General features: G+C 40.3%; 1 protein-coding gene across 5 annotated transcripts in view; it reads left to right on the top strand.

The window, feature by feature from the left end:
- The window catches only part of FNDC3A (fibronectin type III domain containing 3A), a 220369-nt gene that overhangs the window by 190039 nt on the left and 17121 nt on the right, over positions 1–13209 (top strand). For all 5 annotated transcript variants that reach the window (XM_059684646.1, XM_059684645.1, XM_059684644.1 and 2 more), the window contains 5 exons: positions 7588–7726; positions 8264–8332; positions 9421–9539; positions 12109–12214; positions 12302–12477. In XM_059684646.1, coding sequence (XP_059540629.1) covers positions 7588–7726; positions 8264–8332; positions 9421–9539; positions 12109–12214; positions 12302–12477 — 609 coding nt within the window. The remainder of the gene's footprint in view (positions 1–7587; positions 7727–8263; positions 8333–9420; positions 9540–12108; positions 12215–12301; positions 12478–13209) is intronic.

Raw genomic sequence — 13209 nt, 5'->3', positions numbered from 1 at the left:
TATAGTAAAAGGGTAATATGCAAACTGACCCTAACAGCAGAAAAACTGGGAATGACTGGTCACTATGACACACACTGACCACCAGGGGGCAGACGCTCAATGCAGGAGCTGCCCTCTGGTGGTCAGTGCACTCCCACATGGGGGAGCTCTGCTCAGCCACAAGCCAGGCTTATGGCTGCCAGGACAGCGGTGGTGGTGGGAGCCTCTCCCGCCTCCTCAGCAGAGCTAAGGATGTCTGACTGCAGCTTAGGTCTGCTCCCCGCTGGCAAGTGGACATCCCCCGAGGGCTGCCGGGCTGCCAGTGGGATGTCTGATTGCCATCTTAGGCCCAATCCCCCGGGGAGCAGGCCTAAGCCAGCAAGTGGTCACCCCCGAGGGGTCCCAGACTTCGAGAGGGAACAGGCTGGGCTGAGGGACCTTCTCCCCCCCCCCCCAACCCCACCCCCCGAGTGCACAAATTTTTGTGCACCGCGCCTCTAGTAATAATAATAAAAGGCTAATATGCAAATTGACTGAACTGCAGAATGGCCGGTTGCTGTGATGCACACTGGCCACCAGGGGGCAGATGCTCAATGCAGGAGCTGCCCCCTGGTGGTCAGTGCACTTCCATATGGGGAGTGCACTCAGCCAGCAGCTGGCTCATGGCTGGCCAGCAGAGAGGTGGTGGCAGGAGCCTCTCCCACCTCTGTGGCAGCACTAAGAATGTCCAACTAACGGTTTAGGCCCGATCCCTTGGGGGCCTAAGCCTTTAGTCGGACATCCCCCGAGGTCTCCCTGGCTGCCAGAAGGATGTCTGACTGCAAGGTTAGGCCTGATCCCCTGGGAGTGGGCCTAAGTCAACAGGTGGACATCCCCCAAGGGTTCCTGGACTACAAATGGGCACAGGCCAGGCTGAGGGACACCCCCACACACACACCCAGTGCACAAATTTTTGTGTACCCGGCCTCTAGTTTCAAATAAATGATAAAAGCCACTATAAATTGTTTTAACTTTCAAAGATCTAAAATAAATTTATTACTCCTTAAGAACCTTAGAAAGAACATTTTAATGATAATGGTAACTTTGATTATGCAGGGCATAATTATATCTGTTATACTGTGCTTTATATATTAGTTTCATTTTCAGAACTTCTAATAACACTGGATTATTTTAATTTCTAAATAGTTTTCATATTTATAGGAATTATAAAATACCTGAGATGTGTATACATTTATTCTAGTTTTCCTCTGATGATGATATTGAATTGTATTTTTGCTTCAATAATGATTATCAACAGGACTTCTGAGCAAGTTATCTATGTCTTCATAATTTAATAAATTTATTAAAATTCTTAGAATTTTACTACCGTGTAACAGCATGGTGTTATTGCAACATAGAGACAAAATGTATACCTACAAGTAGGAGTTAAATTCCTTACTAATTAACTATAAACAAATCACCAATTTATATTCAAAACTGTTTCACTATGGCAGTCACTCTCAAATTGCAGGATATACAAATCTGAGATCTAGAACAGTAGTTCTCAAAGTGTTATCATCAAACCATTCTATCAACATCACTTGGGAATTGTTAGAAATATTAATTCACTGGCCCCAACCCAGATTTATTCAATCGGAAATTCTGGGGATAAAGCCTGGCGATCTGTATCTTAGAAAGCCCTCCAAATGATCCTGATGCTTACTGAAATTTGAGAACCACAGATCTAGAGCAGAAAAAAAAAATTTTAGGAAAGGGAAAATGATGACTGTATAAAGTTTTCTAGAAGCCCAGACATTTATTTTGAATCTACCATGTACTGGGTACCAGCTGAGAGGGTTTTAAATCATTAAATATTACTGCAATGTCTGTCTGTCTTTTCTGGCGTGGCATTGCAGACTCCTCTTTCAAGGAAACATATTAAAACAAAATCTTAACTTAGAAATCTTAGATTACTAAGCAAAAGCAATAAAAATATAATACAGGATGTAATTATTAAATAGTATGTTATTTTTTTTAAAGAAACAATAAGGATATGAATTACATAAAATTCTAAAATGACCAAGTTTTCCAAATGCTAGAGTTCTCGATTCGATACTAAGGACAGTCCTAGGACATTCAAAATACTAAAACAAAATTAGAACAATTTAAAGGATAAAATAAAAATGAAAGTAAAGATTTAAAGCATAAGAAAGCAGTCATTTCTTAAAATAAAGCAAACAATGCTAATTTCATCAAATGGTTCACGAGAAGCTGAGCCAAGACCTGAAAAGAAGAAGAATTAAAGGCTTCAGGGGCTAGTATCCAGTTCCTGTGATTCTGAGCCACTAGAAAGCTCATGCCTTGTTTCCTGAAAAATAGTTTTTCAAGTAACAAGGCTTCTAGATTCTAAGGCAGCGGTTCTCAACCTGTGGGTCGCGACCCCTTTGGGGGTCAAACGGCCCTTTCACAGGGGTCACCTAAGACCATCAGAAAACACATATATAATTACATATTGTTTTTGTGATTAACCACTATGCTTTAATTATGTTCAATTTGTAATAATGAAATTGGGGGTCACCACAACATGAGGAACTGTGTTAAAGGGTTGCGGCATTAGGAAGGTTGAGAACCACTGGTCTAAAGGCTGAGAGTCCTTAGATATTTTCACTTTAACTTGTTACCTGTTTTTTTTTTGAGGCCTTTCTTCAATGAAGAAAAAGCAAAACAGTACCTGGATCTGTTAACTTCTCTGAAGTTATGTACTTAATATATCAGCATCTATGACAGTACATAGTCATGTTCCCTTCCTTTTTTCTCATCTTGTCTGCCTTCCTTTCTCCTCTGTCATTTCTGTCTTTAAGAATACTAAAGTTTTCTGTATTGCTTTCAGGCTATTCTCTTGCCTTCTAATCCAAGTTCTATTTTATAGCTAGATTAACCTTTCTGAAACAGCTTTCCCTCTGAAAACCAGTTTCCTTAGTTTGACATAGGTGATGTTGTTTTTTTATTATTCTGATCAATTCAGTTTTTTAAATGTACTGCTTTTTATTCCTTACTTAAACAGGCTACCTTACTAGATTGATTACTCATTTTTTCCTGAGCAGAGCTCACAATTTTGCTGTTCACTTCTGCTCTTATACTCAGGGTTTTCTGTTCTGTCTTACCCAATAGTAGATTTATTTAAATCCTCATCGATAGTCCCCTTTCACTGCTGCTCCATATCACTTACATTTGCCTTTTTAAAGGATTCCTGAATCATTTTTTAAGCCATAGTCATCTTTTTGTGTGTGTAATTCTTTTGATATGCATATTGCCTGTCTTTTGCATAAAGATTCTAATTTAAGGTAAGGTGTGCACCACACCTAGAATTTTTAGCACCATGCTCCCTCTATGGCAGGCACTAAGTGAATGTTTTGATTATTTGTAAAATTAGGATGGGCTGAGATAACCTTATAGCTTTACTAGAGGCCCAGTGCATGAATTCATGCATGGATGGGGTCCGGCTACCTGCCCCAATCAGGGGCAGGACCAGCTCGGGGGAGAGGCCATGGAAGGTTGAGGGGAACCGATTGGGGCCCTGATTGGTCCGGTTGGCCACCGCCATGCATGTTATAGTGACCAGTCATTCCATCATTCCAGTCACTTGGCTTTTATATGTAGAGATACATTTATGACCAACTGAAGTAAAAGGTGTCAATGATGAAATATTATATACCTTTAAAAACATAATTAGTGAATCTTTATGGTCTTTAGGGAATCTGTTCTTTTTTTTTTTTTTCTTTTTTCTTTTTAATCTTCACCTGAAGATACATTCTTATTGATTTCAGAGAGGCGGTTGGGGTGGGGGGTTGGGGGGGAGATACGTCAACCAGTTGCCTTCCATACACACCCCAACTGGGGATCGAAACCAAAGCCTGGGTATGCGCCCTGACTGGGAATTGAACCCACGACCTTTGGGTATATGAGATGACATTTCAACCAACTGAGCCACATCGTCCAGGGCCTGTTCTTATTATTAAAGTTTTCTCTAGTTATTAGGTTTTAGTAGACACACTGTACCATATTGGGAAGTGTTTTGATTCCCTTTGTAGTCTAATTTGTATAGCAGCAGAATGAAGAGACATCCTGAAAATCTATCTGAATAGTCCTGTGGGAGGACTGAGGAAACCTGAGCAAAATTGAGCAATTAGACTAAATTTTACTGAGTTCTCATGGGCTCCATGAGTTATTTGGGGTAGATTTATTTAGATCCTCATCTATAGTGTCATGGCATGTCATAATCGTCCCTGTCTATGAATCACTCAATAATTATTGAGCATCTACTCTATGATAAGCACTGTTCTAAAAACTAGGAATACAACAGTGATCAAAATAACTAATATTCTAGTGGAGGCAATAGAAAGTCAAATATCAGATAGTTGTAAGTTAACTAAAATAGGGTGACATGGCAATTACTTGGGTAGTCAAGGAAGTCTTCTCAGAAATGACATTTGAACATATACAAATAGAAAGAAGGAGGTAGCATGCCAAGATCAGAAAGAACATTACAGACAGGGGGAATAATTACTAATGCAAAAGGTCCTAAAGTGGAGGTAGTCAGGGGTGAAATCACATAGGCCAGTGGTCGGCAAACTCATTAGTCAACAGAGCCAAATATCAACAGTACAACAATTGAAATTTCTTTTGAGAGCCAAATTTTTTAAACTTAAATTATATAGGCAGGTACATTGTTATTAACTTAATTAGGGTACTCCTAAGCTGGTCTTTGCTAAAAACGTCCTCAACCTGATTGAGGTACGTTTCAATCGCCACGAAGTTTCAATTGGACTGTACATGTGCGCCCGCACGTGGTATTTTGTGGAAGAGCCACACTCAAGGGGCCAAAGAGCCACATGTGGCTCGCGAGCCACGGTTTGCCGACCACTGACATGGGCCATAATAAGGAATTTAGATTTTATTCTGAATAAGATAAGAAGCCATTGATGGGTTCTAAGCTGAAAAGTGATAAAGTCCCACTGGCTGAAGTGTAAAAAGTAAATGGGGTTGAGGGAAGGAATGGAAGCTGGAAACTAGTTGGTGGTATAGTTTAGTCATTCTGAAAAGATAGGATAAAGGAGGCATTGACTAAGGTGGTGGTAGTAGTAAAAATAGAAAAGTAGAGAAAGTTGACGGTATTTACTGATACAGTAGTCCCTCCCCCTTATTTGTAGGGGATATATTCGAAGACCCCCAGTGGATGCCTGAAACTGTAAATAGTACCAAATCCTATATGTACTTTTTCTCTATACATACATTCCTATGATAGAGTTTAACTTATAAATTAGGCACAATAAGCAATTAATAACTAATAATAAAATTGAACAATTATAACAATACTAGAGTCCCAGTGCACAAAAATTTGTGCACTAGGGGGGGAGGGGGAGGGTCCCTCAGCCCGGCCTGTGCCCTCTCGCAGTCTGGGACCGCTCGGGAGATAACGACCTGCTGGCTTAGGCCTGCTCCCGGGTGGCAGAGGGCAGGCCCAATCCCTAGGTGCAGCCCCTGGTCGGGCTTAGAGCAGGGCTGATTGGGGAGATGGGGCGCCGCCCCCTGTCATGCACAGAGCAGGACGGATCGGGAGGTTGCGATGCCACCCTCAGTCACTCTCAGGGTAGGGCCGTTTGGGGGGTTGGGGCACCGCCCCCTGTCACACTCAAGGCAGGGTCGATGGGGAGTTTGCGGCGCCACCCCATCATGTACAGAGCAGGGCCAATGAGGGGGTTGGGGCACTGCTCCCTGTCACGCACAGAGCAGGGCCCATCACGGGGGTTGGGCTCCGTACCCTGTCACGCACAGAGCAGGGCCAATCAGGGGGTTGGGGTGCTGCCCCATGTCACGCACAGAGCAGGGCCCATCAGGGGGTTGGGGAGCTCCCCCCTGTCACGCACAGAGCAGGGCCGATCAGGGGGTTGAGGATCTCCCCCGTCACTCACAGAGTAGGGTCGATAGGGGAGTTGGGGCACCGCCCCCTGTCACACACAGAGCAGGGCAGATCAGGAGTTGGAGCACCACCCTCTATCACCGACAGAGCAGGGCCGATCAGGGGGTTGGGGCGCCGTCACTGTAACACTCAGGGCAGGGCCAATGGGGAGGTTATGGCTCCAGCCCATCACACACAGAGCAGGGCCCGTGAGCGGGGGGGGAGGAGTTGGGGCGCCGCACCCTGTCACACACAGAGCCGCAGGGCGATCAGGGGGTTGGGGGGCTCCCCCCTATCAGGCACAGAGCCGGGTGGATAGGGAGGTTGTGGCCCCGCCCCCTGTCACACACACAGCTGCAGGGCGATCAGGGTGTTTGGGCGCTGCCCCCTGTCACACTGATCCTGGTGCCAGGAGGCCTCGCGGCTCCGCTGATCCCAGTGCTGGGAGGCATATTACGCTTTTACTATATAGGTAGAGGCCTGGTGCATGGGTGGGGGCCGGCTGGTTTGCCCCGAAGGGTATCCTGGATCAGGGTGGGAGTCCCCACTGGGATGCCTGGCCAGCCTCGATGAGGGGATGATCGCTGTTTACAGTTGGTCACACACCCTTCAGGGTGGGGGTCCCCACTGGGGTGCCTGGCCAGTCTGGGTGAGGGGCTGAGGGCTGTTTTCAGGCTGGTGGGTGACTGAAGCTCCCAACCGCTCCTTTTTTCTTTTTTCTTTTTTTATTCTGGGCCAGCTTTAGCTCTGAGGCTGCTGAAAGCAGGTATCTGGTTTGTTTGGTTTCTATAATTGAAACACTGTATCAACTCCAGCTCTGAGATCCCAGCTGGCTGAAAGCAGGTTTCTGGGGTTTTGTTTAGCTTCTATATTTGTAACAATGTTTCAAACTGAAAGCTCAGTGGCTGGCAAGGCAGGCGGGGAACTTGGAGTCCTCCGTCACTGAAGCAAGCAAGCCTCATGTTAGCTTGAAGCTGCCTGGCTGCCAGCCGCCATCTTGGCTGGCAGTTAATTTGCATATCACCCTGATTAGCCAATGGGAAGGGTAGCGGACGTAGGGCTAATTACCATGTTTCTCTTTTATTAGATAGGATACTGTAATAAATGTTAGGTAAATGTGCTGTGAGGCACATGTGCATTATCTCTCTCTCCCCCTCTCTTCTTCACTCCTCTCTCTGATAACCAAGAGGGCAGCCAAATGACTTAACTGGTGGGCAGTATATATACATTGTGGATGCGTTGGACAAATGGATAATTCATGTCCTGGGCCAGCTGCAGTAGGACAGCGCAAGATTTCATCAGGCAACTCAGAAGAGTCACAATTTAAAACTTATGAATTATTTATTTCTGAAATTTTCCATTTAATGTTTTCAGACTGCAGTTGACCACAGGTCAGGGAAACTGTGGAAAGTCCATCAAGTATCATCAGATTTAGCTTGTTCTTGTGGTGACTCTTGCTTAGTATCAGAATGTTAGATTTATACTGAATACTTCTAGGACTGAATACTCATATATGCTTAATCCCTATCAAAAACATAAATAACCCTGAAGGGTTATCACAGTGTGAAAACTTTATCATTTGATTGAACCTTTATGTCTCTCATCACTTTGTTCATTAAGCCAATATCATTGTGTCAAACATTATTTTATGTTTTTGTGTCTCATCACAGGTTATTGCTTACAACTCAGAAGGTAAAAGTAATCCAAGTGAAATAGTAGAATTCACTACATGCCCTGATAAACCAGGAGTACCCATAAAGCCTTCAGTTAAAGGAAAGATACATTCACACAGTTTTAAAATAACTTGGGGTAAGATTTTATGCATATTTGTACATCATTACTTCTATATTTGATTAAAATGATTTGAATAGTAAGATAATTTTTAAAATACGTAAATAAATACGTTAGAGCAAGTTTAATATGAAATGTAAGAGTCATGGTTTGAGGATCTTTTTTGTGAACAGCTATGTATGTACTCACACATACTAAGTTCAGATTTGATACACGAAGAATTTGGGGTCTACTGTAGAACTGTTGGCAGGGGCAACACTGTGTAAAATGAAAGATTGCTGAACTTGTAGTTAATGTCACCTACGTCATCCTGGCTCTCATGGGAAATGAAAATCACTTATTCATTTAAAATAAACATTTATTAAACACCTACTGATATACTACTTAATGCAAAAGCAATAGATTAATGAGTTGCTGATATTAATAAAAAAGCATTGTAGGTGATTTCTTTTTTCTTTGTAAGCAACACCAGATTTGATATTATGTTTATTAGGATTTTCTGTCATTTTAAATTGCATGTACTTTGCCTAATACTACTATTGTTTCTTTGGATAGACCCACCAAAAGACAATGGAGGGGCATCCATCAGTAAATATATAGTGGAGATGGCAGAAGGTTCTAATGGTAAGACTAAAAGGCTAATATGCAAATCAACTGAACAGCAGGGCAACCGGTTGCTATGATGCACACTGACCACCAGGGGGCAGATGCTCAATGCACGAGCTGCCCCCTGGTGGTCAGTGTGCTCCCACAGGGGGAGTGCCACTCAGCCAGAAGCCAGGCTCACAGCTGGCGAGTGCAGCGGCGGTGGCGGGAGCCTCTCCCACCTCCACAGCAGACATCCACCCAAGAGCTCCCAGACTGAGAGAAGGCCCAGGATGGGCTGAGGGGACACCTCCCGCCCCCCCCCTCCCCTGCCCACCCACATGCACAAATTTCATGCACCAGGCCTCTAGTTTTATATGATCTTTTTTCTTTTCTCTTGGTTTTTATTTCCCTTTGTTTGTAGCAGTTAGGATTTTGCATGTTACAAACCACTTTAAGTTGTAATCTTTAGAAATATAACAAATCAAATGTGAGACTGCTATATACTTATATGATTTCATTTACATTTTCTTTTTTTTTTGTTTGAATTGCTCAAGTCCAGTATACCTAAACTCTTCTGAAATTAGTTTATTCAGTTAGACTATACCCAGATGTACCAGAGAAAATTTATCTTCTAAAATTTAGTTTACTTGCATTAAACTAATTTTGATAAGAAATTTTATGCCTACTAAACTTTATTTTTGAATGGCACATTTAACAAACTTTATTTCTTGAAATGACCTGTTGCCTGCAAAAAAATAAGGATATCTTTTAATTAAGACTAAACTTCCTGTGGTATTGGTTCTTTCTTTGTGTGTTATAATGTTATTACTGGACCAGTAAACACATTTAAAATGCTTAATTAAAAGCAAATTATCAATCTCAGCCAAAGTCTGTACAGAGTTACAGAGATATTTACCTTCAACAAAGCCATGCAAAATTTGTCTAGGAAGCTACACACATAAAGAAAATTAGATCATTTCCAGGAAACTCAAAACAAGCTTAAATTGTTTCTGACAAATTACATAAACACTTATTTAGTGAAGCTAGGTTACCTGCCGTGTCCATGATACCAAAATGTTAAACATTACCTTGGAGCTGATTGAACATAATTCTTCACTTTACAGGAAACAAATGGGATATGATATACAGTGGAGCTACTAGGGAACATCTTTGTGATCGACTGAGTCCAGGCTGTTTCTATCGTTTACGAGTTTACTGCATCAGTGATGGAGGACAGAGTGCGGTAATATTTATATAGAGATTTTTTTTCAAGTTTGATCAAATTAAATGAGAAGACCAGATGACACTTCAAATATTAAAATGTATTTATATATGTATAAAAGTAATTTCTGTCACCAGATGGTTAATTTTATAGTGGCCAGAATATCCTAATAATAGTCCTTAGTGCATATCTGTAGTCGGTGAATATCTATTTTCAACTTTGGAAAAACAAGTATATGAAAACATTGTAGAAAATTTTATAAAGATAAATTTTATGCCCTAGCCCAGTGGTTGGCAAACTCATTAGTCAACAGAGCCAGATATCAACAGTACAACGATTGAAATTTCTTTTGAGAGCTAAATTTTTTAAACTTAAACTATATAGGTAGGTACGTTGTTATTAACTTAATTAGGGTACTCCTAAGGCTTAGAAGAGCCACACTCAAGGGGCCAAAGAGCCGCATGTGGCTCGCAAGCCACAGTTTGCCGACCACTGCCCTAGCCAATTGGGCTCAATGGATAGCACATCAGCCTGCGGACTGAAGGGTCCCAGATCTGATTCCGGTCAAGGGCACATGCCGGGGTTGCAGGCTCCATCCCCAGTAGGGGGCATGCAAGAGGCAGCCAATCAGTGATTCTCTCTCATCATTGATGTATCTCTCTCTTTGTCCCTATTCCTTCCTGTCGGAAATCAATAAAAATATTTTTTAAAAAAATACAAATTTTAGTATGTTGCTTAATAACCATACATAACAAATAGAAATAAAATAATTGTAAACTGATGTATTGCTCCATAAATTACCAGGACAAACCATAAAATGTCATTTACTGTTTAATATTTATTAAGTAAATATTACAATATTTACTTATTTCCAAAAAGGTGGTAATTACTTTTATTGATAGAGACCTAATAGCCAAAATGAACTTAAAATGTACCGTTGAGCCGAAACTGGTTTGGCTCAGTGAATAGAGCGTCGGCCTGCAGACTGAAGGGTCCCAGGTTCAATTCCGGTCAGGGGCATGTACCTGGGTTGCGGGCACATCCCCAGTAGGAGATGTGCAGGAGGCAGCTGATCGATGTTTCTCTCTCATTGATGTTTCTAACTCTCTATCTCTCTTCCTTCCTCTCTGTAAAAAATCAATAAAAAATACATATATATTTTTTTAAAAATGTACCATTGACTACATATGAGACATATGTAATGTTCTGGAAAAGTACGGGGGTTTTTGTTTGTTTTTTTGTTGGTTTAATTTATTGTAGAGAGGGAGGAAGAGAAAGAAAGGGAAACATCAACGTGAGAGAGATACATTGATTGGTTGCCTCCCATGTGTGCCCCGACTGGGGATCAATCCTGAAACTTGTGCCCTGACTAGGAATCAAACCTGAAACCTTCCCATGCATGGGACGACACTCAACCAACTGAGCCACACTGGCCAGTATTCAGAAGTATGTTTTTTAATGGGAGTAATTTTTTTTCTTTTTAATGAATTTAACCAAGAGGGGTTTCTTAGAGCATTCATAATTGTTATTATATTTCAAATGGAATTTAATGTAGTAAAAGTACTTTTAAAAATGAATTGTTGAAAATGCAAGTATTCTGAAACTGCATGCAAGTCCTGCCCAACAGGCTTGGGATCCAGTTGCTTCATTTTCTCTAATAAGAAAATCTTCCTGGATTCTAAAAAAAAAAAACAAACCTCCTACTCCCCCTCCCACCCACTCCCCCAAAAAAGCTATTTTCTAATATAACATTATAGCATTCTTATATAAGATACATTTCTGAATAAGGTGATGACCAAATATTTTATTTATCTTTGGAAAGAAAGTTAATTGTAAACCTTAACACAGTGCAGATAAGGCATATATGGCACTGGGTTTCTGTCAATGTTTTTAAGAAAATGTCTTTTAAAATAAAAGACTTTTTTAAAAAAATGGCTAAAAATAATACCAAACACCTAGAAAGATGATAGATACTTGGAAAAACTTACCTAATTTTTTAAATTATTTTTAGGTGGAAAGGAAGAAGAAAATCACTTTTTTAAATTAATAAATAAATTAAACAGGTGAAAAATACAGTATGCAGTAAAGTGGCCAAAATAGTCTAAATCTCCTGAAAACATGGTAAATTGCATTCACAGAATATTAAAACATCCTTCCTTAGAATAGATTTGTGGATCCATTTGGACAGGGTCAAAGTAATGTCCATTAGGTTGTGTTGGATGTAAGGGTTTTTTGGTTTTTATGTTTTGTTTTTGTTTTTTGAGTTTTCTTTTTCTCTTTTTTGTTTTGTTTTGTTTTTTATTTATGAAAAAAAAAAGAAAAGGAAGAGCTTTTCTTTTTATTTATTTTGGTAACTTATTTTGTATATAGTATTCAGTGTCTTTATTTGTGTATATAAAATTTTAGTTTTAATGACTTGCTCTTGATTTTATAAGGTTTGATTTTATTCAGAACTTTATTTTCAGTCAATAGTCAAGTATAATTTCAAATTTGGTACAATCTTTGTGTTTATGTTATTTTTCTTTAACAAAAGCAATCTCACTATTTAGTTTGGGGCATTTTTGTTTTGTTTTTGCTTTTGTTTTGGCAGGTATCTGAAACTTTACTTGTGCAGACTCCAGCTGTGCCTCCTGGCCCATGCCTCCCTCCCAGATTACAGGGTAGACCCAAAGCAAAAGAAATACAATTACGATGGGGTAATTTCCATTTTGGTAACAAATTATAATTAAGTTAATACTAAATATATTCCTCTTGTTAAGTTGCACAAATCTTTCCATCTTTAGGACCCCCTCTGGTTGATGGCGGATCTCCCATTTCCTGCTACAGTGTGGAAATGTCTTCTGTAGAAAAAGATGAACCCAAAGAAGTTTACCAAGGTTCTGAAATAGAATGTACAGTGAGCAACCTTCTCCCTGGAAAGACTTACAGCTTCAGACTACACGCAGCTAACAAAATGGGGGTAGGAAGACTGTGATGACTGAATTATAATCACAGTGTGTTTCATGTAACATATGTAATTGCACCTCTTATTTGTGACTCCATATTTCACAATTTATAGCTGTAAATCTATACTGATAAATAAGATATGGTGAAATCATATTATTGTTATAGAACCTCAGTATTTTCAAATCCCATGTACAATTTGTGACATTTTAGACTTGAACTGAGCTAAAATTTGCCTTTCAGGTAGTACTAATAGGGTTTACTTACTAGTAAATTTAGGAGAAGAAACAAGATCATAAGATGAAGTATTTGTTTTTTGGGCTGGTTATATGCAGCATTTACTTTCCATTGACAACTAATTGTGATTCTTTTTTGGCCTAAGGGAAAAAAAACTTTACATTTTAAGCACTTCTGGTTTTGTGTGGATTTTTTTTAATATTATCTAAATATCTGTACAACTAACTCCATAATTGAACAAAGGTAGGTGATATCTCATTTTACAACTAAGGCAGCTGGGGCTCAGATTTTGCCCACAGTTACACAAACTAAGAAGTGGTAAAGATAAGCCTTAGACTCAGGTTTGTCAGACTCCACTCAACTGTGTCAACCTGTCTGCATTAAAGCAGGTTCTCTAAGGTCAAAGCAGTAATTTCTTACCTCAGTTGAGTAACACTGTTTCTTTGAACTATTCTGTAATTAAAATTTCACAAAATTAAACTGAGCTTCTTCCCTCCCTGTTATTTAAGGT

Source organism: Myotis daubentonii, chromosome 2 (genome assembly GCF_963259705.1).
Source record: "Myotis daubentonii chromosome 2, mMyoDau2.1, whole genome shotgun sequence".
NCBI lineage: Eukaryota > Metazoa > Chordata > Mammalia > Chiroptera > Vespertilionidae > Myotis > Myotis daubentonii.
This window is presented reverse-complemented; position numbering and strand designations above follow the sequence as displayed.